The 27853-nt window shown below is 41.4% G+C and overlaps 1 protein-coding gene across 4 annotated transcripts in view; it reads left to right on the plus strand.

Moving 5' to 3' along the window:
* The window catches only part of CUX1 (cut like homeobox 1), a 268267-nt gene that overhangs the window by 26140 nt on the left and 214274 nt on the right, over window positions 1-27853 (plus strand). For all 4 annotated transcript variants that reach the window (XM_084299863.1, XM_084299860.1, XM_084299861.1 and 1 more), the window contains exon 2: window positions 22144-22254. In XM_084299863.1, coding sequence (XP_084155989.1) covers window positions 22144-22254 — 111 coding nt within the window. The remainder of the gene's footprint in view (window positions 1-22143; window positions 22255-27853) is intronic.

Genomic DNA, 27853 nt, shown 5'->3' on the forward strand with positions numbered 1-27853 from the left:
TTAGAGAAGAGCAAAAAAAGCGGGGGCAATTTTGTACCTGTAATCAAAATCCATCACTGTATTAAAAAACAACCAGCTTAAAAAGTGGTATTACTGAACAGCATTTCTGTAAGCTCAAGGCTTTGATTCAAAATAGATATGGCAGCACTAAGTAAAAGCCTCATCTGTATTTTAAAGTATGTTTGGCTGCCAAACGTGGCATTTAATTGATGGGAGTGTGAGTCTTCATCCTTTAGCCCTGTTGTAGGAAGCAGAAGAATCTGAACCAAAAATTAGAAGTCATTCTGATCCAGAAATTATCAGTGGTTACGTTGTTAGCTTGCTCTATATCTACTACCATGCGTGGTGTCTAGAAACAAGAATCTAAATGACTCAGGTATTCTGAATGCATATTTTAGAATGCTTTAGCAGAAGACATGATTCCAAAAGTTGTTTCTTTCTAAACAAAATCAAAAATAATTTTTAAACTTTCATGTGTGCAGTATTTCTAGCTATATTTATCATAGGCCTAAATTATTTAAATCGTAAAGCAGAATCTTGCAAGAAACTCCTATTCCTATGATCTGTTTAAAAAAAAAAAAAATCTGTATAAATATTTCAAGTCTGTACAAAAGGCAAACCTTGTATAAAAATACTATATCACCCATGAGTAAGAAAAGCTAATAAAGGTAGGCACAGACTGAGTGGTGAAGTGGGAACATCAGATTCCTCAGAATAGTCTGTTACTAAGGGATGCTGAATCCAGGATAAAAGAGCTCGTTTCTTCTAATTTCCAAGAGTTTTCTCCAACCTATTTAATTATGCCTTGAATATATCCATCTGATGCTGATGAGGGTAGCTGCTTTGGATAATGATCAGCTGTTGCAGCAAGAGGATTCACTCAGATTCGTCATTTAGGAAGGAGAAAGCTGTTTTTTGATAAAACCTGGTCAGTGAACAACAAAGTGTTTGCTAAGATGACAGGAAAGTCTTGGATGTCACTTTAGTTTTCTGTCTAGTTTCTCAGGAAACAGCTGAGTGCAGTACCTAGAGATGTACCTTTTGGTCAAAATTACCTTTTTCAGCCCTTACAGTCCCATAGTAATTCACAAGCCTGCAAATACTGTTCTGCTCAGAGCCCAGGCAAAAATGAGTGATTTCCTTTTTTCTTCACAGTACTCTGGTGCTGGTCTGTAAGATTCTCCCCCAGTGAAAGAATGGCACACATGATGTACTGGAACTGGAGTCCATAAGGCAATCAAATTTAAATTAAACTGATCCTAAGGATTCCTTTTTTGCTTTACTGTTTATGTGCATACACAGAGTAGTCTGTGAGCACTTCATGTGCCCAGCTGCCATTTTAACAAGCTTTTAGGTGTGTATTAGCAAGCGTGCCATTACCTTGCATCTGTTCCTCTGTAGGAAACGGGCTGTTATCTTCTGTCTGCCTCCTAAAATCCTCGTGGTTCTCTGTTTGAGGCTGTACCCCATTAAATATGGTATTAAATATGGTGCTGATGGTAGGCAGAGTCAGCTTGTGACTGTTCTGTTTTCCTGCTGTTGCTGCAAACAAACATCAAGAACCCTTCCAAAAAGAAAAATCCTCAAGGATCCTTCATTAGGTGTACTCGTGGGAATTGGTAATAGATACTTGAATATCATTCATTTTAGGAGCAAGGTTTTGATGCCTATTAAAATCAATGTGCATGCTAAATATTTACTCTGTTTGTTTTGAAATGTGTATTCCTTTGAAAACAGCTTCTTTAGCATCTGCTTGGGAAATGCAGAGCTCACCGATAGCAGGGGAACAGTTCCAGGGCTCCCAAGGATACATAGGTGTTCTGGCAAACGAGACCTCAAGACCTCAGTTCCCCAGTTCCTGGCAGATGCTGTGCAGGCGTTTGGCTGGCCTTGCACGGAGCAGATGGCACAGCAAGGAGGGTTTGCAAGTTCTGCGGGCCGAGGTTTATAGAAAGCTGAAAAAAAAAAAAAAGGAAATGCTAATATAGAAACTTGAAAAATCCCCTGATAAAGAGAAGGGAGAAATGCCAAAGGGAAGAAACAATGGCATTACTCTGAAAGTGGTATTCTCATCCCAAGCATAAAACTAAAAAGCTATCCTGATCTCACCCGTGCAAGGTCTATAAAATCCAATTACTCTGATATCTGGAATTTAAATAACTAGAAACTTTTTGTCTAGTCTTGTCTTGCTTTTAGCTTTCTTTTCAGTGGGAAAAATTGTCCAAGTCAGTGATAAGGAACCATTTTATTTGGGGAGGAGTTTTAAACAACACCCAAGGATGATGTCATTCCTGACACTGTGCATATCCTGATTCTAAATCTGTGATGGTGAAAGAAAGAAGTATGTATTGGGAACGCTGTGGCGTTATAAACCTGTGAGGCATTGTTTCAGATGTTTTAAAACAAGTCTTGGCATATAGAGCAACTTACTGGGTTTACGGAAGACCGATCTACTTTTTAACCGAAAAAAATCATTACTCAGACAACATCTGATAAAATGGTAGTGCATGGGTTTTAGGCTACAGTAGGGTGTTTTTTGGTTTTGTTTTTAGCAAATGTGTTAAAAATGGAAAATGTGCTAAGGTTTTTTGCAGGTAAAATATTAAACATGACTTTAAAACATTAAAGGAGAAAAGACTTGGAAGCATCTGAAAAGGAAGTGGATTGTTAAAGTTGCTTGAGAATTTCTTTTGCTGTCTGTTTAGGTAATCATAATTAAAAAATGCCTGAATGATCTTAATAACACATGATTCAACTGACAAGCACTAATTGCTCTCTATCAGGCCAAGAGAAGATGAATGTTGTCAAGAAAACCACAAGTCAGACAAGCTGATTCTCTTCTAGTCTGACACCATGTTCCCATGTACAAACCAGTTTTTACTGGAGTCTTTCCAACATCAAAAGAAAATCCGTGCCTTCCCATTAATTTTCGTTGCTGGCAGGCTTGAGCTGTTTGTGACGAGTTACTTTCGATACTACTGCTGGCCTGCTAATGCACAAGATTGTGCAAAGACAAAAATGTAAACAGGTTTCCCAACTTCTCTTTATCTTCTGTAGCTTAAACTTAATACATTTTTACTTTGGAACATGAAACATTAAGGGAAAAAAAAAAAAACAAAAAAAAACACTTTTATAATCATCATAGCAATCCCTACCCCCACCCCCGGATCGTGCAGCACGCTGGGCCAGGTATAACATGATTTTTTTCAAAGATTCTCTTTCTTTAAGACAACCTATGCAAATTATGTCATTGCTGTGAAAAATCCCTGTTTTATATAGCAGATGTTATCTGGCAGGATTTCCTGCAAGGTGATGTGTATCTATTGTCTTTTTTTTCTCTCTTTTTTTTTTTTTTTTAAAGATACCTTTTCTGCCTATGTTGCTTCTGTTCAAGCTGAAAACCTGTCCTTAGCTGCTTGACCTTACTTTATTCCTCAGTTCAAATACAAGTAGTAAAAGATGCTTTGTGTTTTTTTAGACTTTCAATTTAAATTTGGGAATCTACTAAATAGTGTTGGGGGGTATGGGACACCTGGGCAACAATATTCCACTATAAATCTGATTACATCTTTCAATAAACTGTTTGTTTTGTTTTTTTTTTTAAAGGTGGTGGAGGGACATGTTAAGTTTTAATTTACTTCAGTGTTAATGGGATCGTACTATGTTTTAATGTAGGTTGTGACTCTTGTATAAAAACAAAAGAAAAAAAAAAGGATCTTTCAGTAAACAAAATATCTCCTTTAACCAGGCATTTTAAATTGGATCTGTTAAACCTCTTGCCAGAGCTCTGTAGAGCCAGTTCATCTTTTAATTAGTTTTTCTGAGGAACAGGAGTATTCAGTGGGTTGTGAATACAGCCGTGCACTCTGCAAGAACTTTAACTCCATCCGATTAATGTTATTATAGAGAAGGCAGAGATCAGCTTTGTAGAACTTTACCATCATTCTCAAACTTTAATTCTTAAACATCATGTCAGTCATCCGCCTCATACTATTTCCCTGCCAATTTTATTTACTGTTTTAACTATTTGATGCCCACCTTCCATGGCTGGAGGTGGGATGTCTTTGAAAGGACTTACTACTTTGTGCAAAATCAAACTTTGAATTCTCTCTCAAATTGGGCAACTAAAACATCTCAAAGTGCTAAACCTGGCGTAGAAATGGAGTAGTAATGAACACATTTTCCTTATCAGCTTCTTTTGCTGGAAAGGAAAAAAAAAAAAAAAAAAAGAAGAGTAATGTTGGGAAGCAGAGGGAAAGATGGGTAGAGAACATGGGAAGAGAGGATTCCCAACAGCCTTTCCAAGAAGATGCTGGTCCTCCAGTGTGCTGGGTCATCACTGCAGGTATCGTTCCCCAGTTTTTGGCTCACAGACAGTAGAAGTAAGTGAATAAATCGGAGTAGATAGGCAAGACCATGAGCTGACAGTGTGTTGATTTGTCATTTCAAATCTCCTGAAAGCCAAAAAGTACCTATGTTTTAATGTCAAAACTATTACCAAATCTATCTGAAATTATAATAATCTGTGACAGTTTAACAACATGCCAGGATATAAAAAGCCTAGTGATGAGGTCCTGTTCTCAGTTTTTGCATGTGATGGAGAACAACAAATTCTAGCTCTTCTCAACTGGTGCCCTGGGATGCTGTTTTGTTGTGCTGCTGCTCTGCACCTGAAATGCGAGGGGGCTTGTTAAAATCAGAGGGCAGAGCACCGCCTTGTCAGCTGGAGCCGAGCTCCTTTTGGGGCAGCAGCAGGAGAGGTCTCGTTTGTTCCTACTTCAGAGTTTTCTGTAGAAAATAATGAGAACCCTAGAGTCTGTCCTGAAATTGTGAAATCCTTTGCTTCTGTAGAAAAGTGAACAGATATTCAAAAAAAAAAAAAAAAAAAGCTGGGGGATGGGTTTGGTGTTTAGACCGTGGTAACAGAAAAGCACCAGACAGTCATGGGGTATTCTGAAAATAGCCATTATCAAATCTTGTTTTAATAATTTGTCAGTGATGTTGATGTGTAATTCTAGTTTGTATTTGAGTAAAAATGTTCAAAAATCTGATCCAGCACCTTGTGCTGTACAGAGCAGAGCTGTGTTTCTGGTATCTCTAGTATTAGAGCTTGATGTTTTTTTTTTATTATTTTATTTTTTTTGGTGGTGGTATCTTTTGCAGTGAATTACTTAAGGAAATATCTTGGGACTTTATTCACTAGGCTTATTGAGTGAGGCATTTCCATCAAATCCAGATATTTGCATCTAAATGCAGTTACCAGGTTGCTTTTCAGGGGCAGACCCATGCTGCAGGTCGGGTGGGCTGAAACTCACTTATCCCTGCTCCTACCCTCACTTGTTCAGAGGGCAGCAGGGTGGTGTGCGAGGACACGGTGCTGTCTCAGGGATGGATCCTGCCACGCTGCCTCTCTTCCCAGGAACCTTGCAGAGGGACAGAGCAGCCTTGGAGGTTCTCTGCCCTCGTACAGGGTGGCTGAGGCTTTAATGTATACCTTTGAATGTGTAATTTATGATGGGATGAATGCGTTCCTTGGCGCGGTTCCCCATACGCAGCATGCCAGTGAGCGATGAGCAGTGCCATCTAGGGTTGAGCCTGGCCTGGGCTTCTCGCTGCGTCTCGGCAGCCAGCTGCAGCCCTGCGGTGGAAGGTTTCCGGGGGCAGAGCGTATCCTTAATCTTACAGACATAGGGTTTTCTGCAGATGAGAGCCCGGTTTTTAAAGTACTGAACTGAATCTTACGAAGAGCCTCGAATCCTGCTGCTGTATCAAAAATACATACGTGTGCCAGGAAGACTTGTGGGAGGCTTTTGCTGGGCCTGTGATTTTATGGGAAGCACGGGAAGTTCTTGGCTTGTAGGTGATAAAGCGTTGGGATTATTATTGAGAACTGGAGGACGTTGCCTTCTGGCTGATTCATGCGGGAGAACTTCAGCTTGAGGAAACATTGCTGCATGCATTTGAAGGGGAATAATGTAGTTTGATCATATGGTTGAAAAACCTAACCAAGCCAGACGAGTTGCTCAGAAGTAACTGGGTATCCCATTTGGATTTCGATGGCACTGCAAACCTTGTTAGGGGGGTGGGTTGAAGAAATAAAATAAATAAAGCATCTTTTCCGTGGGGCAATATGTTTGAAGCCTTGAGTAGCAGTCCCCCCTGACAGCACATTTATATATATGGCATATATCTCCATTTATTTAGCTTTGTAGCTCAGGCATCCCTTAGGGGCAACGTCTGCAAAAGTCAATTAACTCTATAACTGACCCATACCCAGAAGCAAAAGATTTTGTTTTACAGATTTATCTGAGGCTTGTGTGTAGCTTTGGGGGAACTCATTAAGCTTGACAGCAAATGCTATGGTCTTGTTAGTACCATCCAGAAAGGCCTTGTGGTTTAGGCTTTGGATTACAGTTTTCCACAAAGAACCACATCATTTTAGGGTAAGTAATTGCAGAAGGCGCTAATGTTGAAGTTCTGTCCTGTCCTGCAGCCTGTGGCCCACGTTCTGGTGGCAGGACACCTACACAGAGCCGTGACTGAAACTGTGTGGGGCGAAGCCGCCCAGGGCCTGGGCCTGTCACCCCAGCCTCGTCCCGGCGCGCTTGGCCTTGGGGCGAGCTCGGGAGCCAGCTCTCAGCTGCTGCCTGTGGGCAGGCGTGGGTTTGCATTATTCTTCAGTCATATTTAAGTTCAAATGACTATAACTTATAATAGCAAAACCATAATTTAGTAAATGCAACAATTTATTTCCCAAAGTGCTGAGCACTCTATGCCTTCTTCCGTCACCAAATTATAACAGGATGTACAGTGGTCTGTGGATTATTTTTCCCCGAATTAGATGATTTTCCTAGGCCAGTTTACCACCTCTGAGGAAGGTAGTGAGGGCTTCAGTGAGCAGAGGGGCTGATGGAAGGGAGGCAGGCCTGTCAAGTACAACTTCTGCTCGGCATTTCTTTCCAGCTCTGTGGGCTTGAAGGGCAAAGCTGATAGGACCCTCGACCCATTTCCTAAACCTTTCTTCACCTTTCGTTTCTTCTACAAAAGAGTTCATTTTCTGAGGAATTGACTTACCTTTTGTTTGGATGCATTAGGCAGGAGATTGCTCTCTGTAAGCCCAAACTACTGTAAAGGTGGTTATTTCGAAGGTGCCCTACACCCCACCCCGAAGCAGCAAGCATGCTTTGACATTTCGGGTCCTTGCTTCTTCCTGTTTGAATTTCTGTATTTGCTGGTTTCATGGTTGCTGTTTCCTTATTATTTTTTTTTTTTAACCCTTGCTTTTTTTTTTTTTTTTTTTCCTGAAAGTACCAGTGGAAACTTCAACAAATTCTTTTTTGGCTCTCCTGATTGAATGACTAAAGGCTGGGGTGGGAAGAATGTCTGGCCTTCAAGTTTGTGATCTGCTGATTCATAGATAAGTATTCTATAAAATGCATAGTTGTGCTGCTCTGACTTTAGGGCTGAATATTCTTTGATGATCTGTTTGGGAAAACAGCTGCAACTTGACTCAAACTTTCCAGTTCAGTATGTCCTGGTTCCAGTATTATGAAGTTCATCAGCCTGACTTAAAGGGAAATCCTGGTTCTTGCTCCCCTGCATTGTACTCATCTGTGTGCAGAACACTGTCATGAGCGAGGTGAGGCCATGCTGATGTCCTCCTAGCAAAGCTGCATTGCTGATAGCTGTGGGGAAAGAGGGAAAACAGCAGACTGAAATGAGGAGTGCTGGCACACAGTGTTATGTAGTCCCTACTTGGTTTTCTGTGGAAAAAATACTCATGTAGCAAAATAAATTATGTACAGGCTGAGAAGCACTTGTTTTCTTTCTTGATCTTGTTAAAGCATTTCTTAACACAACGGCTTTTTTTCTCAAGTATTAGCATTAATTACTGAAAATGTTAATAGGTTTTGTGGATTGAACAAGTGGGAAGACTAGCAACAACCTGGTATTTCAAAAGAAAATAATATTCTGTCCTCTAGATTCAAAGATAATTCAGGAAAGTAATAAAAGCTTGTGAAATCATATGGAAGAAAGCTTTATGTCACTTCGCTCCTTCATCAGATAGAAAGCAAATACTTCATTTCATTGGCCAAAAATCTGTGTCTTGGAAATGACCCTGTAATTTTTTTCTTTTGCTAGTCACTAAGTTTCATACATCTCAATGTGCTTTTTCCTCCCCCTCTCAAATTGTAAGCTTAAACCCTCCAAAGTCTTGGGGCATTCTGGCAGTCAAGCCTGCTGCATATGCTTCCTGGAGTCAGCGTGCACAAATGATCACTCTTTAAATCACATAGTGCAAGATTTCATTAAAAATTTGGAGAACCATCTTATGACTAGGTTGATGATCTCATTTTATCCATACATGGTACTTATTAAGTAAATACCTTTGAAGCATAGGAAGCCGTCTGGGAACCGACTTGTGTTTCTTCCTCTGTTGTGTTATCTTAATTTGATTGGTGGTACAGAAGTCCTGAAAACATTTTGTAAGGGAAATATATATTGGAAATAATGCAGTACTATTCTTAGCTCTTCTTGCAAACTTCCTACTTTTTTTTTTTTTTTTTTTTTTTTCCCCCTTGGGACTTTGCTGTACTTCACGTACTTTAACTTTGCATTTACTCTGATTTCCCTCAAGGGAAGGATTCGGCAAAGCACTGAGCACCTTTCAGAATTGACTTTAAGGCAACAGGAACTTCTCCAAGAACTAATTCTGGCCTTTTCTGTGAGAATCCTTGTCAGCGCATTTTTGCTGTAAAGAAACAGTGAATAAGCTGTAGTATTTTTGGTAGCAGTGGTACACCACACGTCTGCAATGCCTGTCCACCGAGGATGCATGTGCTCTGGAGACTTAGGAATTGCACATCTTGAGCTTGTTTCTGCTTTAGTTATGAGGAAGTATTTATGCCGACAGGCCAGGACAGAAGCTTTCATGAGTGATCTTCTATTGTCTCACCGTGGATAATAATCGGCCTCTCACCTTCTGTGGTTATTAACTGTTTAGTTGGAAGCCTGAGCCTTTTAAAAATTTGGCCAAGGGTGTCACGTCATAATAAGCTGTCTCATTTGGAGGCATCCGATACTGGACGCTGGAACTGCTGGTGTCCTTTATAGCTCCGTAGAAGATGGAGAATATGGTCCTGCCCCTGGCTCCCAGCAACTGCATTGTCGGTTATGTGTGGTGAAATGGGAGGTACAGTGTGCACACTTGGTTCTTGTTAGAAATAAAAATCCTAGCAGTGTAGAAACACTGGATGGGAGGGACCTCCGGACTGCCTCCAGTCTGACGTCCTGCCTGACGTGGGCCCGTCACCCAAGTCACAGCTCTGCTGTGGGTTTGTCTCAGCAGAGCATTGGCAGTCTCCAGGGATGCAGACTGCCCTGCACTGAGAAAAAAAGTGAAAATGGACACTCTGAACCTCCCAAGGAACAATTTTGGCTGTTTGTCAGTTCAAATTCTCGCAGTAAAGACCGTTTTACTTTTTTGCTTTAGAGCACTCTTGCTTGCAGCATGAAGTGAGCTCCTGTGTTGTTGGGGCTAGGAGCAGGGCTTCTACGTTAGAAAAGCCAACAAATTCTTTTGAAAGAGGATGTAGCTATTCATCTAAAGCCTTAATTTTCATATGTTAGTGTTGTTATCTGCTACCATGAACTTCTGTATTTGATAGAGAGCAGTAGTCAGAAAAATCTTGATGAAGAAGAGGAACCACCCAGCATATAGCTGGCGTTTCTGTGCATTGTTCTGGACTTTCCAAATTGGATTGAACGTTGTGATTGAAAAGATTGTCAGCACTATGTAAATGAGAAAGAGAAGTGAAAGTGCATCTCATGCAGATAATTTCTATGTAGATAATTTGCCATAAAAATTTATATTGCAGTCCTTAAAACCTTCAGAGATTTATTCTGTCTAGGGAAAGGTGATTTATATGGTATTAAAACACTTTTTATGTTCCAGTCCTTTAGATTTAATGTTTATTGCCTATAAAAATGAAATCTTCCTGTGGATATTTAAAAGTTTTGGTACTGTGTGAAATATATATTCAGCTTGGAATCTGAAATGCTTTAGAGACGCAGTAAATAAGTGACGGAGGGTTACCTCAGGTTCACCAGCCTCGACAGGCCAGACTCAGTCCAGGGCTGAAGCCATTACGTAGGTACCATTCTGCTCACCTGAGGCATACGGTAGCGGAGGTTATACAGCGATACAGGTAACATGTAATTGTGTCCTTCTTGTTTTGGCTAAATATTTATACATATTTATACTTTATACAAAGGTTTTTGAAACTGAACTTGGCCTGTTGTGTATAGTTGGTATTAAAATACACAGGTAGGCTTACTCCTTACCCACAGAGATTAAAGCACAAGGTTAAGGTATTCTAAAAGAGTATCAAAGAAGAAAAGGCATTCTGCATTGCTTCTCCCTGTGGTGATCGAGTGAACAGGACAAAGCAGTGCTGGGCTGCTGCAGTCTGCGTGGGTATCTGGTTCAGCTGTTGGTTTTGCTACCCCTAATATTGTTTGGGCAGAAACACAGAAGAAAATACATTTCTTTTAAAGAGTAATTAGTAACCTCACGGTGTAGGTCCCTCTCTCTTTCTCTCCCAGCCAATTTCTAGTCAGTCTGTCTAGAAATGCCTGAAATAGAGCACATGAGAGAGAAGGAAATAAACCAAGTGATTCTTTACACAAAAATAAAAAAATGTGTGCAGATGATTGTTTTGCCTTGCAACTTAATGATGGTGCCCTGAAAAAGTAAATGACACAGCATGTTTTGCTTTTTCCCAAACATTTCTCATAGTTCTAGAGTTCATCCCACAGCAGACACGTAAGTTAAGCTCTAAAGCATGCATCCCCTGAAGATGGAGATCGAGGAAAGCTTAGCAAGTCGTTGTGAGATTTTCTTCTGGAACTGCAAAATCTTGTTACTGCAGATGAAGCACAAAAACTGAAGGCTGATTCGTAGTCACGTAGCCAGCACAACCAGAGACGTTGTGGGAAATAATTCTGGGGGCTTACAGATAATGCTTAATTTGCAGTGGTACATCAAATAGCATCCAGCAATTCCTTTCCAAATCATTTTCTTCTAATAGGAATTTAATGTTACTGCGAGTTCCTGGACTGATTGTACTGGAGCCTGAAGTCCTGCCTGTGGCAACAGCGAGTCGGCAGCAGTGCAGGCTTTCTCACACTGCTCTGCAGCTCTGCCTCCGTCCTGGTGTGGGAAAGGATGCAGTTCGGATGTTGCAACAGCAGACAGCCAAGTGAATGGCACTGGTTCAAGGAGGAATTTTGGTGAGGCTTCCCAGCCTTGTAAGTCTGTGCCCTGGCATATGAAAGCCGAGGAAGCAGCCGAGTGTCGTAGCCATAAGAGTCAAGTCTGCATTGGTAAATGCAGCCTTTGGTGCAGCGTGTTTGGCAAAGGTGGTGTGTGCGCTGTTTGAACAGGGAAGCCATCCAGCCATCGAGACAGGGTGGGTAAGGTGGCTTGCAAAACGCGAGAGAAAAAAAAAAGTAAAAATTCCAAAGCAATATCAGGGTAAAACTAATAATAATAACAGTAATACTAATAAAAGAAACAACAACAAAACCCTCCATTTTTTTCTGGTCTGTATAAGGGATTTTGGAAAGCCAGGATGATATTCTACATGGCTTTTTCCTGGATAAAGTGAATGAAGTGGAGAGGCAGGAAAGAAGAATAAATGTGCAGTGGGTTTAAGAAGAGTTCTGCTTACAGAATTGTAGAAATGTAATTTAGCTAAAATTAACCAAAAAAACATAGCTGAAAAAAATCAGGCTTCTGCTGAAGGGATTTTGTTCTTGGTTCCTTCACTGTTCAGGTTAACAGCTGCTGTGAGGTGACTGCCATTCTCCAACCTTTTTCCTCCCCCGGTGCTGTTTGTGTGGCTCTAGAGAGTTTTCTGCAAGGTGTTTTCAGTGACCTGCTTTGAACGTCTGTCTTCATACTACAAAAATTAAGCTCCTATTTTTTTGTATGTTGAACTCTGAAAAGCATTGAGAGGTTTTAGGTAGTCTGTGATGTTGCTGTTGAAGCTGATATCTGTAATGTCTTCGTGTGGAAGAAATATGGTTTTATTTATTTTCTTTTCTACTGCTTAGCCAGATACGCTGTCATAAAAACAGCTCTTGTGGTCTGATCATTCCATGATTTTGTGGGGCTTAGTATTTGACCACTTGCTTCTACCGTAAAAAGCTTACTAGTTAAATATTCAGTTCATATCAGAAATGTGCTTTAAATATGCAGATGATCTTTGACCAGAACTTTTTCTCCTAATCATGTAAAATCTCCCTTTCTTTATCCCATGGTTTAAGGGAGAAAGAAAACCATTCTCAAAGTGAAATTTGTGTCGTTTGACACACCACGTAGCACACTTGTCATCTCAGTAGTGGCGTTTTGGATCAAGCTTCCCTGTTGTCAGGCCCTGGGCTTTATGGTATTTCATCAGCTTTTTCAACAGAAGTGTTTTCTGGCATTTGGAGGAGAGCGTCCAACAATCTCATCTGCATATATGAAAGTTAAAATTTGGTTCTTCTTCAAGAGCGAGATACTGGAGGCAGTGAATGTCTGTGAGCAGATGAGAGGAAAACCAGCTAGTTCTGCTTTGTCTGAAAAGGGATGGAGAAGGGTGATAAAAACCTTTACCTTGCTGCTGTACATCATGTACTTGAATGTTTTTTTGGTTCAAAAATACAATACTGATTAAATCCATGATACAACACACAACAAACAGCAAATTATTCATGAGGACCTGACTTCTTTTCTAAAGGACTTGGGGTAACTTTGGATGTGCTTTGAGGCACTGCAAAAAAAAAAAAAGGGAATGCAGTCCCACTGTGTCTGAAAGTGTGGCTGTTTAATTTCGTTTTCTTCCAGGATATATATCTATAAGAACTGAAATCACTGTATGACAGAATGCCTTGACAAGATACAAACCGAAATGGTTTCTTGGTAGAGAGATCACGTCTGTGACTTTGCCGGGAAGCAAAAATTAGTGTATTGTAGATAACTGTATTTGTAGAGTTTCTTTCTGTGTGTGGGAAGGGAATGAAGTAATCTGTTCCATCAGCTTGTAAAACTGAACTAATTAACAGACAATCAGCATTGATTGAGACAGCTGCATTCTTTACTGAGGGGTTGTAAACACACAGTCTTCACAGAATTGTTTTTACTGCTCTAAAGTGCAAGAAATTGAAATTGTATTTGATAGCCAAAATTAAGGACTTTTTAGTGACAGTGTATCATAGCAAGGTTGACAGTGCCACTGCAGCTAAATCTGTTGTTTTCATAGCAAACCTCATTTTAGTGAGATTTGTCACAGTGAATAGTGGTGGAATTATAGAAAGTATTACTGAAGATTTTTCTTTAAAGTTGGAAAGGTGTTTTAGCTGTATCGCGTACCTTAGTTGCGTTCATGGAGCAAGTAGGTGCAGGCTGTCCTCGGTTCAGCGGTCATCCTGGTTGGCCCAGCCTCCACTGAATGCCAGAGGATGCTGGATTTCCAGTATTTAAGTGTGAGTGTTAACACATGATTTCTAGAAGACCATTATAACAGTTCCTTACATACAGTTCAGGGAGTGCTACCAGAAATGCTGATCTGATCAAGGGGGGGTGGCACTACATGTTAAAAGTACTGCATGAAGAAGAGTACTTCTGCTACTAAATGAGCGTGCAACATTATTAACATCAAGCATGTTATTCTTTATGTGCTGCTACGTGCGCTGTCACCTCCAATCCAGCCTCCTTGTGACTGTACATCAGCTAATTTTACCTCGTGAGTCAATTCTTCTATTTTCCTTTTCATGTCACAGAAAATGAGATCAACTAAGTACCCCAATATGTTGTTGGAGAACACCTAGCCAGGAAAGGCATTCTGCATTCCTTAGCATCTCCATCCGGATTTGAGTTCGGTGAGATCCTTATGCTGCACTGTCATGGTCCAGAAAAAAATATTCAAAGCTGTAAAGAAAAAAAAATTCTGAAAGGCTTCACAGTCCGACATTGTTTAATTGCCCAAAATATGTAATGCTTGCTATCAGTGTTAAATGCCAGACGTTCATTTTAAAATTGTGTTGTTGTCATAGCAAGCTGGGTCTTATTTGGGCTTTAGATATGAAAGAATACTGAGAGGTCTAAATGGGATTTCAGTAATGAAAATCTAAATAAAGAAAATGTTACTTTCTTGTTTCCTATTTATATCTATAATTTTTTAGAAAACATCCACCAATTGCATTCACAGACAACTTCACAAAAATGCTGTATTTTTCCCATCATGGGAAAATGCATAAACCTTGCAGCGTGCCCAGAAAGTCAACAAACTCAGACCAAGGGAGGAAGCGCGTTAGTCAGGAGTCAAGGACCGTTCTCCGAAAACCCTCTGCCAAATACTCTTCCTGCTTAAATTGTTTATCAAACAACAATTTCATTTGCCAGTAATTTTCTTCTGATGTTGTTTTGGTTGCTACCGATTTCTTAACACAAGTTCCCCATCCAGCTTCCTCTCTAAAACGCTGCAGTCACTGTCCTGTGCCCGATGTCTGTCAGTGTTGTGAACCCAGGTGTAGAGCTCTTCTGTGGAGGAAAAGAGTCTGTGAAGGACCACAGCAGCATTTAAACGTGTCCTTTGATCAGCAAATGGGGCAGGTGAACTAAAGCCTGTTAGGGGGTCACTGGACAGTATTTTCAAGATGTATTTTGCAGGTTTTCTCCTATTTTGTAGCACATGCCTGCTGCTGAGGTCTTTAATAGAAGAAATTCCAAGTCTAGTCTTATCTTTCCAAACCATATTCGTTTGGAAATTCTCCTACCATACAGATACACTACTGGGATAGTTTATTCTCGTGCTGTACCACTTCTGCAGTGCCCCAGCATCAGACGGGAGCGAAGGCTGAGGTGGTGGGTTAGCTCAAGGCCTGCTCCTCAAGGAATTACTCTGTTGAATGTGGTTTAAAAAGTATTTGTAGCTTGCTTCTTCACTGTGTATTTATTCTTTTGTTGGTAAATATTTCATATCCAGTATTTATCGTCCATATTTTACGTTAGGAAACAGCTTAAGTAGCTTTCAGATTGGTGATTGCATTTGGAGACTGAAAGATTATTGAGTGGTTGCTGTGATGGACTTCAGGGCAGACAGTTGGTCTGTCTTCAATGGTTAACCATGTTAAAAATCTCCCAAGAATAAAATGTCATCAAAGGAAAAACAATTGTGACTTCTCGTTCTAAATGACAGTGTAGTGAGGATTTGAGTGAAGTTAAAAATCCAAGCAATGAGTTAGTTTTCGTTTAGAATAAAAACAAAACAACAAAAAAAAAAGCTTGAGTTTATATCTTTTAAATAAGTGGCCAGAACTCACGTTGAAGCAAGGCTGTGTGTATATGTATTATTGATTTATTAGTGGCGGCCTTTATAGCAAGTTATAAATCCTGATCTGTGTTACAGTATGTGTCTAGCTTAAAGCATGGTCATGCTTCATTTGCCAGCAAAGCTGGGGCTGAAAAGAGGAGTAACTAAATACTTTAAATGATGTAGCAGAGCTTAGGTAAAGGGCTGAACTTTTTGTTATTTGAACCACTCTTTTAAGGCTACGTTTTGCTTTGATCTGAGGTCAAGAGAATTAGTGTAACGCACGAATCTGATCTTGCTTGGAAGTAGGACATGAGCTGAAGTTGGTGGAGGTGTTTTATTACAAGATGGCAGTATAATCCCTCTTCACCTGAACACAGTGGCTGCTGCAGGAGTTGGCTGAAACAAGAAGAGTGCATTAAGTAGTTTGTAATTAGTCATCAGTTAATTGTTTTTTCTTGTTGTTTAAAAACTTGCCCTTTAAAAAGTCCCAAAGAACTGCAGGGACCGCCCTGGGGACCACCTCGTACCCCAGCCCACTGTGTTCCTGCATCCTGTAGGGCAGTGGGGTGGCTGTGCACAATGAGCTCCTGGTGGTGCAGCTACCACGTCTCCGCCGGCCCTCGGGGTCTGTGCGGGGCGAGCTCGTGCTGCGTCTCGGTCAGCCTGTGCTCATCCAGCAAGGTAGGAGGTCGGGCAGATGTGTATCGCTGCGTCTTGCCTGGGGAAAGTCTTTGCAAGCGACACTGAGTTTTCTTTGGTTCCTCGTAATTTATTTTATTTGGCAGAAGGTGATGTCATTTGATTCCCCGCCACCGCGTAGTTGCTGTGAAATAGCAAGTATTAAACTGAGGCATTTCGTGCTTCTTGCGGAGTAATTAACCAACGTGGATGTGGTAGGCTAACGAATTCCCTCTCGCAGCCCAGGCTGGGGGTGATGCTCCCCGGGCCAGCCGGAGCTGTGCTTGCTGCTTCGTGTGTGCTGCCTGCCTGGAGGAGCCTGTCCTGGGAGCCCTGACCGCAGCCCCACTCAAATTCATGTTACTTTTTCTTTTTGGCCTCTTCCGCTGTAGCTTTTGATGCAACAGGCTCGTACTTCTGCTTTTGAGTGCAGGAGTGTGAAAATTAATGTGTAGGAGGTCGGTGAAGCCCTGAACAGCACTCCAGCAGCATGGGAGCTGGAGCCTGGTAAAGGCAAAAGGGAACCCTCTCCCCAGCAAAAGCTCACAGTTTCTTTTTAGGAAATTTATGTGCTTTGAAACTGTAATGAACAGAAATGCAGGACCTAGCAGAGTGTTAAGTAACTGCTGGAGTAGGTTTGCTTTAAGTGGTTTTTTTATTTGGCTAGGATTTGTAACCAAAGGACAAGGTGAGGGAATGGAAGGTGGTGGTTTCACAGCCTTACAGGGACGTCTGTGTGAGGGCCTTCTCAGAGCCCCTGCGTGCGGAGCTGGGGGTCGACCTCTTCTCACAGGTAACCAGTGATAGGACCAGAGGGAATGGCCTCAAGTTGTGGCAGTGGAGGTTCAGGTTGGAAATGAGGAGACACTTCTGTCAGAAAGAGCAGTCAGGTGTTGGGATGGGTTGCCCAGGGAGGTGGTGGAGTCACCGTCCCTGGGGGTGTTCAAGGGAAGGTTGGTCGTGGTGCTTGGGGACATGGTTCAGTGGGTGATAGCGATGGTAGGGGGTGGTTGGACCAGGTGATCTCGGAGGTTTGCTCACATGGTGAGAGCAGTGCTTCCGTCCCAGCAGCCGTGGTGCAGCCTGGCCTGGTGGCACCTCACCCAGCAGTTGCCTGTGCGGAGGGACCGGGCCCTGCGTGCACGGCGTGCTGAGGAGGGCAAAAACAGTGCCACAGGATGAAAACTGCCTTTCGGAATGAAGAACCAGTGTTCCGTTATCCCTGAGTGGGAGGAAAAGCTCGTTAAATAGAACCTACAGACCTTTGGCATTAAGGTCTCTGGAGCTCTGGACACTCTTTTGTTCTTTGCATTAAAGAAAACAAAAAACACAACGCACAACAAACTTCTGAATTCAAGGTGTAGATGAAAAGACAGGCCTAATCCCGTGTTGGCCGTGGCAGTCTGTTCCAGTAGTAGTGGTTTTGTTGCTGGCGTAGATATTTATGCAGCTGGGTTGTGCTGATAGTAGCTCCTTTTGAAAGGCCAGGACTAGCTTTCCCCTCCTGCAAGATTTTTTGATAGGCTTTCCCTGCATTTGCGGTAGTGGCTGGTGTTAGGGCGAACAAAGCCGGTACAAACTTTTTTTATGCCTCTTTTCTTTCTTTATTGTAAGAGCTTTTTAGTTAAGCTATCTTATTGATGGATACATTAGCACCTCCGCTTTTGTTCTCTATTTGCTTAATGCGGTGGCCACCGCACACGTTGACTCACTGTCCAAAAGTACTGCACAGGGTACGAAACTGGTTCCAGTTAAAGCTTGTTTAAAAGCTTACTTGGAGTCAAATTACTCGAGTATGCGGAAATAAAATGTGTTTATTGAAACTTCCTAATTCTGTGTGTGAAAGGTAGTTGCATCAGTTTGCCAAGTGACAAAATTATTCTTAAGAAACATGTTTATTTTAATGCTTACAGTTCTTGGTTGTTTTTTGTGTTTTTGTTTTTGTTTTTGTTTTTTTTTTAATTATTTATTTCTAAGGTAGGAGACAAGCTGTTCTTGAGATGTTGCGCTCTCTTTGGACTCCGATCTTTCCTTTTTCATGTGTGAAAAAGGGGCTTCACAGCACAGCGGGCATGAACTCATCTTCCAGAGAAGAAACTTCATCCGTTATTGTGTTCTTATAACATGTTCTGCCTTTCTGAGCACTGCTAGACTGGAATTGGTTTTTACAAGCAAGGACGGTGAAAATAAGCATTTACAAAAAGTACAACTTCCCAAACGTCAGCTCTGTGGTTACTTCCCACGTAACAATCTGCAGCTCTGTCTATGAGCATGCGTGTTTGTTTTTCCAGAGAAACACATCGAGCTCGCAAAACAGCTTATCATTTCTGAAATACTTCTGTAATCAGTACGTAGGCTTCTGAACAGGTGAAGACTTCGTGGTTTTTCAGATTGAGAGATTACGTAATATATCAGTTAGGGAAACATATAATGTCCCTGAGACAAATAGGCTGTGGGTACGCAGGGCTGTGCCAGACACTCCTGCCTTGGTGTCTTCGATGCTCTGAGAAATTTTCTTTTAATAGGAAATTAAAAATTGCAAAAAGCCACACTGAGACCTCTGATAGAATTGACAAATGCAATCCAGAGAAAGGATGCAAACAGAAACGAGACTACTGAAAACTCCTTTCCGTAGCGGGTTATCATCTAGACCTTACAACTGATTGAAACGATGATAAAGGGAAGTACCTGAACTACACAGAAACAGGATTTCAGTGGAAATGGTTACCAGTACGTTTACTGGTAGAAAATTCCTAATCTGCGTGCAGTTGTGATTTGTGTCTATCTTTATTATAAGTAAAATAAGGTTTGTGGTGCAAACATGCTGCTAAGATCTGCAGCCGTGCCTGAGGCTTTTGAAGGCGCACCTGTGCTTGGGGAGGCATCGCTGCCCGGACTGAGAGGCATCTGCCAGCAAAAATCAGTCTGCCTTGGAGTTTTGTTCTCTTTCTTGCACCAGAACAACAGCTTTGCGAGAAACGCAGCAGGGATTAGACGCTTCAAAATGGGGGAAGAACAAAATTTTGGGGTATGATTATATCACAGTGCTTGTGGATGATTACCATAGGTTTTTATAACTCATTCTATGATAGATCCGACGAGTGCAGTCCTGAGAAAGGATCTCCGTTGTGCGTGTCCCCTCCTTTCTGCTGGGGTGTCCATGCAGCACAGGATGCTCCTCATGCCTCTGCCTTTGCTCTTCACCTGAAGTCTCTTGTTGGTCCTGCTTGACCGACTGTCATCTGTGGACTGTTGTTGCAGTGGGTAGCAGACTGACCTCCTCATTTTAGATTCTTTTTTTATATAGCATGAAAGAAACCTTTTAATTTTTGTTTTCTGAGGGTTGCTTTTGATGACTCCGGCGCTTAAGCACCTAAGACTTCCCTGTCTCCTCTCTTCGCACTGCCTCCCTCCCACCCCCAGTAAATTTCTTGAAATGGGTCAAAGTGGAAATCCTGGGAGGGGGTTCCTCACTCATCTGTGGCTCAAGCAATGAGAACTGGTTGCCCTAAATAGATGGTACTTTGGGGCAAGAGGAAAGAAGCCAGAAAGATAAGTCTTTTTATTTTGTTGGAATAAATGATGCTTGTAGTGCATGTGATTGAGATCAAGTAAGGAAGAAAAAAATAGCAATTTTTCAAATAGTTTTGATTTGGGGCTTGTTAACTGTGACAATGACTATGAAGACTTAATATCTCTGCAAGATCTTTGAGCTTTTGGGCTTCAGCCCCTGGTGTCAAACAGCTCAGTGTGGCTGCATGCTGGCATTTTTGCTTGATGATATCTGTACCAGAGATGTCCCAGAAGGAAATGTCTTGTAAAGAGAAATTACAGTCCCTGACCCAGAAGGGTTTCTGAAAGAAAAGGGAAGGTCCCTGCAGTAAAGACACCGTGGCACTGGTGTTGATCAGGCAGTGAGGGTGATGAGGGTATTCTTCATTCACCACCTGACTCTTCATAATAGCACAAAGTAGGATTTATTTATTTTTTGAACCAGTTCTTTTTCTTTCTTGTCCCTTAGCTTGGAAGTACAGGTCTTAAAAACCTGCTTTTCCATTTGTGAAGTGCCTTGCTAGCCCTCTGTATTGTAAAACAAGCATTTGATTCGTTGGTCTACTGCAATTCCCTCATGCTTCATGATTAGTGTTTTCTTTGCTTTGCTTTAAATGTGTGCTTCCTTTTTAAATATAGTTTTCCAAGTTGCCGGCCGTACCAGATTGTTTATATTTTTTAAAAGCCTTCTGCTTAGCCGTTATATTGCTCTTTATAGTACTGCTTAACCACATTGGTTTCTGTTGCTCTTTTTTCTTGCATAAACTTAGCTGGGATGAATTTCAAATGTGGTTTATCCAACTGTTAAGTATTTCCCACTTTTCTGCAATAGATTTCACATATGTTACAGAATTCCAAACCAAGATCTGGTGGACATATTGCCCTATTTTTTTTCTCTCAAAGTCAGAAATGCAGTGTTTTTAAAGCCTTACGGTGACAATATTTAGGTCACTGGCTCCAGCGTGCTGCCTAGCTTCAAATCCATTTGTCATATTTAGCTTATTTCCAAGGATTAAGATAACTGTGGTCCATATACATAGTAGAAATAAAAGACTTAAAGGGGAAAAAAGTATTGATTCTCTGGAGCTGGAAACTGCAGAAGGGATTATTTTTTTTCTTCCAGAGGTCAAACTCCATGGAGCCATGTAAAACACATGGCCATCCAGTTTGTGAAAGTTACAGGATTCACCCTCAATAAAAATAACAATTTGGGACCAGGCTTTTTCACGGAGTATCTAGAAAAACTGCAGGAGCTGAATTGCCTTTTTTTTCTGTAAACTTGTAGCACAAGGGATTTTAGCGGGTGTCCTGTGGATCCTGCTTTCTGTGCTTGCTTCCAACACCTCTGCAGAGCAGAAAGGAGCAAATCTTTGGTTTCCCATTTTGTTTCCTTCTACTGGCTGCCCGGTTCCACAGGCAGGACCCAGTGCATGGTCAGCTTTTCAAACTAACATCTCAAATAAACAGCATCTGCCCTCTTTTTACCACATTTTTTCATGTGTGTGGAGATGACCGGGCTGGTGGCTGTCAGGCAGCAGGAGGGGAAGGCAAGCAGAGGTTTTTGGGCTGCTGTGTGCTGCTGGCTGGGCTGGCAGCAAGAGGTTGCAGGGTCTGGTGGTGGAAGTGGCCACCAAGAGGACCTTCTTGGTGTTTTGCTCTGGCAGGTTTCTCTCGCTTCTCACCTACTTCTTTCTCACAGCCAAGTTGTTTCTTCATTTAAAATAAATATGGGGGGGGAAACAATGCCCAAATTCCTCTTACAGCTCCTTGCTTACAACTCCCAGTGATTTGGGAACAGTGTCCATAGCTGAGTCGAGTTGTTACTTTTTTCTTGCTACATGGAAATACCTCAGAAAGGGAACAGGCTGACAGGGAAGGCTGTGTTGTTGCTTTCAGTGCTGATAAGTGACCCATTCAATCCATTGTGGTGGCATCTGGAAGCGTGGGCCTGAGCAAAGGAACTCTGGTGGGGATAACGCTCTGGGCTGGGCCTACTCAGCCTGGTAGAAAGCCTCGTTTCTGCTCAGCTGAGTAGAAAGCTGTTGGAAGATACTCTGGCATTCACCAGATGAGTGACTGAAGCATAACCAGTGTAAGCAGAAGCACAGGATTAACCAGTAGCCGAGTTAGTCATAACTTTCTTCACAGAAAAGCTCACAAAGGTAAAATCCAGTATCTGCAGGCATGTGAAAATAAACCCGGCTTGAACGTGTTCAAGATTTGTCATCCTCACTCGCTTTGGGGAGGCATTAGGAGGTGTGTATTGCACTCCTCTGCTGTTAGCGTGAGTAATGTCGTGATAAAGGCATGAATGCTTTTCAGGAAAAATGGTATTTTGGTTGCAAGGTGGAATGAAAAAGGTTGCAGACCTTCGTTCGATGCTAACACGGGAGTCTCTTTTCTGGAAGCTTGGTGCTTTGTTCTGTACTGCTGTACAGCCCAGCCGCCTCGATATTCCAGGTGATGTGATGGACATACAAGCTTTTATTTTTATTTTGGTGATAATGAGAACTCTAACTGTAGTCCCTTTTTTTGTTGTTTTTCTTGACAGAGAGAACTCGATGCCACAGCAACAATATTGGCTAACCGACAAGATGAAAGTGAGCAGTCTAGGAAAAAACTTATCGAGCAAAGTCGCGAGTTCAAGAAAAACACTCCAGAGGTAAGGAGAAAAGCTATTCCAGTCTTTGGAGCTTCTTGCAGTAGTAGGCATATATATGAGTTCTTTTCTTAATGTGTTGTTTCCATAATTTTCTTAACTAAGACTTCTTCAATTTGATGGCTTTCTCTTCAGGCAGCTTCTGTATTCTTTAAGCACTGAAATATGAGATGACTTTTTAGAGGAAGTATGAACACTAGACTTCAAACAGGCTTGCTCTAAATTTTGTAATAATCTAAAACCTGGAGAACCGCAAAAAAAAATTCTGCTTCAGTTAAACCTAACTCTCTTAGCACTTGGATGTAGCAAGTGACATTTTGCTGCCTAAATAAATCTATATCAAGGGCATAACTTCAAAGATGCTCATTTTTCCACCAAAAATCAAATGAAGTTCAGCTGTTAATTTCACTGGAAATGCAACAAGGTCAGTGCTGAGCTCTTTACGAAGCTCCACTCACAGGATGTGCATCGCATATACCAGGTGGTGTGTAAAAGGTGTCAGGACCAATGTTAGGCAGACCTTGGAAAGGTGAACATTGCATGGAGGAAGCTGATAGTTTTCAAACTCTTCCCTGATTATGATAGCTTGTGCAATGTTTGCCTGCCCATACGTATGCATAATTGTACAGAAAATGCATATAAACTCATTATCTGTAATGAATGCGTAGCAATGTGTAGGGCTTTTTTGTTCTGTGTGTTTCCTTTCTCCCAATGACTGCCAGCAATTTGTTCATCCAGGAGCGTTCTAGGGTTTCAAAGCCCCTTCCAGATAACTGATACACAAGTATGGGTTCCTTCCAAGAACTGTCTGGGAGAGAAGCAGCAGGCGGCTCTTTTAACCTTTACTGCTGCTTCTCAAGTAGCAGATACTGCTTTGCTTCCTCTTGGTACAGAGGGAGAGATGCTGGGGGAGCCTGACCCAGAATGGGGAGAGGGAAAAGGGGGGATTGCTTAACTGATGCCCTGAGGAGGCTTCATGGGGCAGAAAGCAGTTCTGCTTCTTTGAAAAAAGAGAAGATTTGGGGACTGCAGCTTTAAAAGAAGAAGAGCAACTTTAAGTAGGTGCAAAAGAATATGGAGAGTAAATGAAATCTCTGAAAGGGTAAGGAGTTGGTTGATTCCCCTTACAGATGGAAAATGATTCCCCCATTCTCTCTGGGGATGGAGAGAAGTGAAAGAATAAAGAAATTGTACAAAATTGAGAAAATAAGTAGATTTCTGGGGCCACATTTTCAAATTATTTGCTAGAAGCTTAAGTTCATTCTTCAAAACTTATTTGAGTTTCCTGCTTCCTTCCACTTCTTCCTGTAAGGAAAATGACCGATTCTTCAGGCTGGGGCTACAGCTGCCAGCTCCTAACTGATAGCATGCTTACAGATTTGTCTCAGGATGGTTTCTTTAGGCCAATTTTATTTTTGTGGAGCAGAAGGTTACTGATGGGGGGAAAAAAAAAATCCAACACTGCACTTCTAAGAGCATTGACAGAGGGCCTTGTAGCTCAGTGGGAGTTGATGTGCAGAGGAAAATTATGCATTCTGTATCGTCACTTCAAGAGATATCGTGGGGAAAACAATATGCAATTAGTTCTTTTCAGTTAGCAAGACGGAGTGAATGTCCTCCACTGCTAAATCATTTGATGGTAAAATTTTAAAAATACTTTTATAAAATATAGTTACCTAGCCCTTCATGTAATGTTTTTGAAGGGAATTGAGTTGTTTTATTCATTCACAGACTAAGTTCAAAACAATGGCTCTGAACATCCCTAACGTTTGGGGAAATCTGAATCTGTGCTAGATTCTACATCTTGATCCTGCATCATGGGATTCCCAGGAAACCACATTCCTTTATAAGCTTGCATGGATTTTTGATATTTTCTTCTTTCCTCTCTGCTGTGATGTTTTTTTCTGCAGCCCTGTTTCTGAGCAGCAAACACAATCCAACTCCTCTTCTACTTTCTCTGACAGAATTCAAGAATGAAAATGGGATCAAAAGAGAGTATCTGAACTGTAGTAACAGCCAGCTCTAACAGACTGGATATGCTGGCATTGCTCCTAGCTCAGCAGAGCTGGGTCTGACAGGGGCTCCCTGTCCCATCCAAGGTGATTGGTGTGGTAGGTACAGATGTGTAGGAGCAAAAGCTGCAGTACCACAGGGATAAGTGAGATGGTGTCCAACCGGCCTTGCTGAAAGCGTTCACTTCTACACAGACTCTTAACCTTGCACACTGCTGCATTCATCTTCAGCTGTTTTCTGTCCTCCCAAAAAAGAAAGTCTATGGATTAAATCAAAGCTTAGACCATTTTGGAGGACAAGAGAACGTTAGGACGCAAGGTTATAACTCTTTGAGCTGATTTTTTCCAAAATTGCAACTTTGTCTGAAAACCTGATGTGGTGAAAACTTCCCTAAGGTTGGTAGGAAACACACAGTCAGCCGCTGGCATTTTTGAACTGATCCATTTATGTTAGTAAAACATCAAGCATGCTCTTTTTTTCTTTCCTTTTTTTTTAATAATGAAAGAATTCTGTGATAGAAAACCAGCCTGTTTACAGAAGTGTTCTTTAGATAAGTAAGTAACCTAGTATATAGCTTTATTTAAATTTCCAAGATGAAGAAATATATTTCTTGGTATAAAAAATGTGGCTGGAAATGTTAAATGTAATAACCTGTTTCAGAGCCCTACTTTCCATTTTCTTTTTCATTCTGGATGCATCCCTGTTGGTGCAGTACTGGTTTAGTCTGTTCCAGCATCACTTTCCCTTAGCCATAGCCAGTCTCACCATAAATCAGGAAACAAGTGTCAATTGCCTCAAGTTTCCTATCCATTGCTGTCTGAGATGTCCTCTAGACTTTCCATAATGTCTGCTGTAAGCAATCTCCCGAGTAGCAGAAAAGTGAAGTTGAGGATATTTATGCTGCTGTTTCAGAAGACTTCCAGAAAGATGTGACAGATCTGTTTGGATCATTTCTGTCATCTTTGCAAATGATCAAATTGCTGCAAAAGAAATATAATATTTTATGTTTATAGGAATGACTCTAGGGCTTGGTATTTAAATATATTAAAACGCTATTTCTGACTAGGCATACTGGGACATAAATCTAGGAAGAAGTATTTCGTGGTTGGGGACCTCATGAGCAGAAAGTTAGGTGGTGGCTGTTATATGCAGAAACTTTAAGGAAGAGTTTGTAATTCCTGTTATTCCAAAAATACTTCGTACCCGTCACGTCTTTTAAGCAGTTGTATCAAATCTGCTTACCACAGATGTTTTGGGGTATTTTCAGGCTCATTTTGTTCCATCTTGAGCAGCTACCGTGGAAGGCTGAGACTGGCCAAGAGATTACTTGAAACATCCATTTTACATGACTGTTATTTGGAAGGCAGCTCCAAATATGTCATGTGAATTGCCACCCCGCATCAGATTATTTTCTTACAGTGATAATTCCTGAACTGTTGGGAGTAACTGCATTACGTTTTGTGTATTTTAACCTCTGTGAAATTCTTGGTCTAATTCATCATGCCCTAGAATGCCGATTCTGGTGTGAACACAGAAGCATTTGAGTGACAGTCTTTGGCTTTGTTTTAATCTCTCTCTTTCTCTGAAATAATTCTGGTTGCACAGGTTAGTAGTTTTTGGCACAAAGTGAAGATACTTCCTAACGTTGATAATTTTGCTTTGGTTTCTACCCAGATTCCTAGTTGAGTAACTGCTTTTTGCTTACCTTTTGCTGTTTTAATCATTCAAAAGCTTATGTAATACTTCGGGCAGGGCATACTTTTAACCTTGTCAACAACAACAGTGAAAAATGCCAAAAGAAGTAAATAAGTAATTTGTTAAACACTTGCAGGGAGGGAAGACAATAATATTTAAACCTGATTAATCTATAACTCTCCATGCCTTTCCTTATGTCCCTCTGTTTCCAAATGGGAACAGGAAAAGAAAATACGTTTTACATCAGGTCCAAAAGAGTAGTAAGTATTTTCAAGTCTTACTAGTGTATTAACTGTTGCATTAACTGTCTAAAGTCATTATGTAGCTGCACACTTGATTTTGACTTCCAAGGCAAGATGTATTCCAGTGTGGAGAGCGGCGTATGGCACTGCCCATTCTTCATTCTTGGAACAGAAAGTTATTTCCACATGCTTAGGTGTGTCCTACAGCTCGCAGCTTCTCAGTAACCAGGTCTGGGTGCTGGTATGGCCATGTAATACATGGAAACATTTTAAAGTGGAGCAGGTGATTCCTGTCCAAATTTAGACCTGGCGAGTGGAAGTCTCAGGAGCCCTTGAAGGCTGGGTAAGGATGAATACAGCTCTGCACACAGCCTTACAGGATGAGGTTATGGGGTTAGCTGGCACCACGACTACCTGAGTGCACGCCATTCAAAGAACTTGAAATCGGAAAATTAGTTTTCCCTTTGTTCAAAGTGTCTTGTGAACACCTGAACAAACACTTCTAAGCCTGTTTTTAATATCGATTCCAACTGAAAACAGCATTTATGGTTTTGCCATGTAAACTAGGTAACTGCTGAATTATGTTGATTATTACCAGGCTCACCTGCAACACAGGTGGTTAAGTCGAGTCCAGGAAAAAAAAGCAACCAGAGAGGTCTGGGCCGGCTGCTCTTGGGAAATGCAAGATGTGGCCAGCTTTCTAATGGGAGAGCGTGAGCTCTGCAGAGCCGGGCAACTTGCCGTGCCCGCAGCCCGCGTCCCCCTCGGCTGGAGGAGCTCACCCTGCAGGCTTTTGCTTTGGTCACTCTGGTTTTTCCTGATGAGAACTTGCACTGTTGGTTCCTCACTGTTGTTGCCCTTCAGTGTTTCTAGGTTGTGAATGTACTCTATCGGCAAGGTTTAGAAAGCCAAGATTACCTTTAAATGCTAAAATTGACACCTGTATATTGCAAAGCAGATTAAAGATTGGAGGAGCAGAGTTATTGAGGGACACGGAGGATCCTATAAGCATAGGCAGCACAGTATGCTCTCAAAGCAACTAGCTTTAAAATGCCCTGCAAGATGGAAAATTGGAAGGTGCCAGGAAAAGAAAGAAATGAGCATATGAAAACCATGTCTTAGCACTGCGTGAAACAACGCAGCTAACCCCCAGGTTACAAGGACAAGCCCTGTGGTGTGACAGTGATGGTGCTGCTCAGGACCATCCATGCTGATTGCTGTATTTAATCCTGTAAGTGTGGACACATAAGTGTAAAATGTATTTACAGCACACATATCATTTTACATGGTCAGTTCTGTGCTGTCTCGGTCAGTCTGTAAGGAGTGACTTGACCAGTCCATGTAAAACCTGGACTTTCCTTGCTGCCCTTGTTCCCTGAGCTACTGCCACCATCCCTCTCCTACTCTGTGACCTCCCCACGCTGCCTCTGCCACGAAAGGGAGCAAAAGAGGAGCCTGCGTAGTTTAGTCTCCTTGAAATATATTCTTTGAATTTTTTTTTTTACCAAAATAATAGTATAGCAGTTGTAGTAGTTTTATTCATGAGGTTAGAAATGAGGGTGATGCATGTTTTTAAGATCTCTCTTTATTATACAAAAATAACGTTGTAATTGCAACTCTAATGAAAGGAAATGATCTCAGTTATTAAGCGA

Source organism: Netta rufina (assembly GCF_964035555.1).
Source record: "Netta rufina genome assembly, chromosome: 21".
In the NCBI taxonomy this organism is placed as follows: Eukaryota; Metazoa; Chordata; class Aves; order Anseriformes; family Anatidae; genus Netta; species Netta rufina.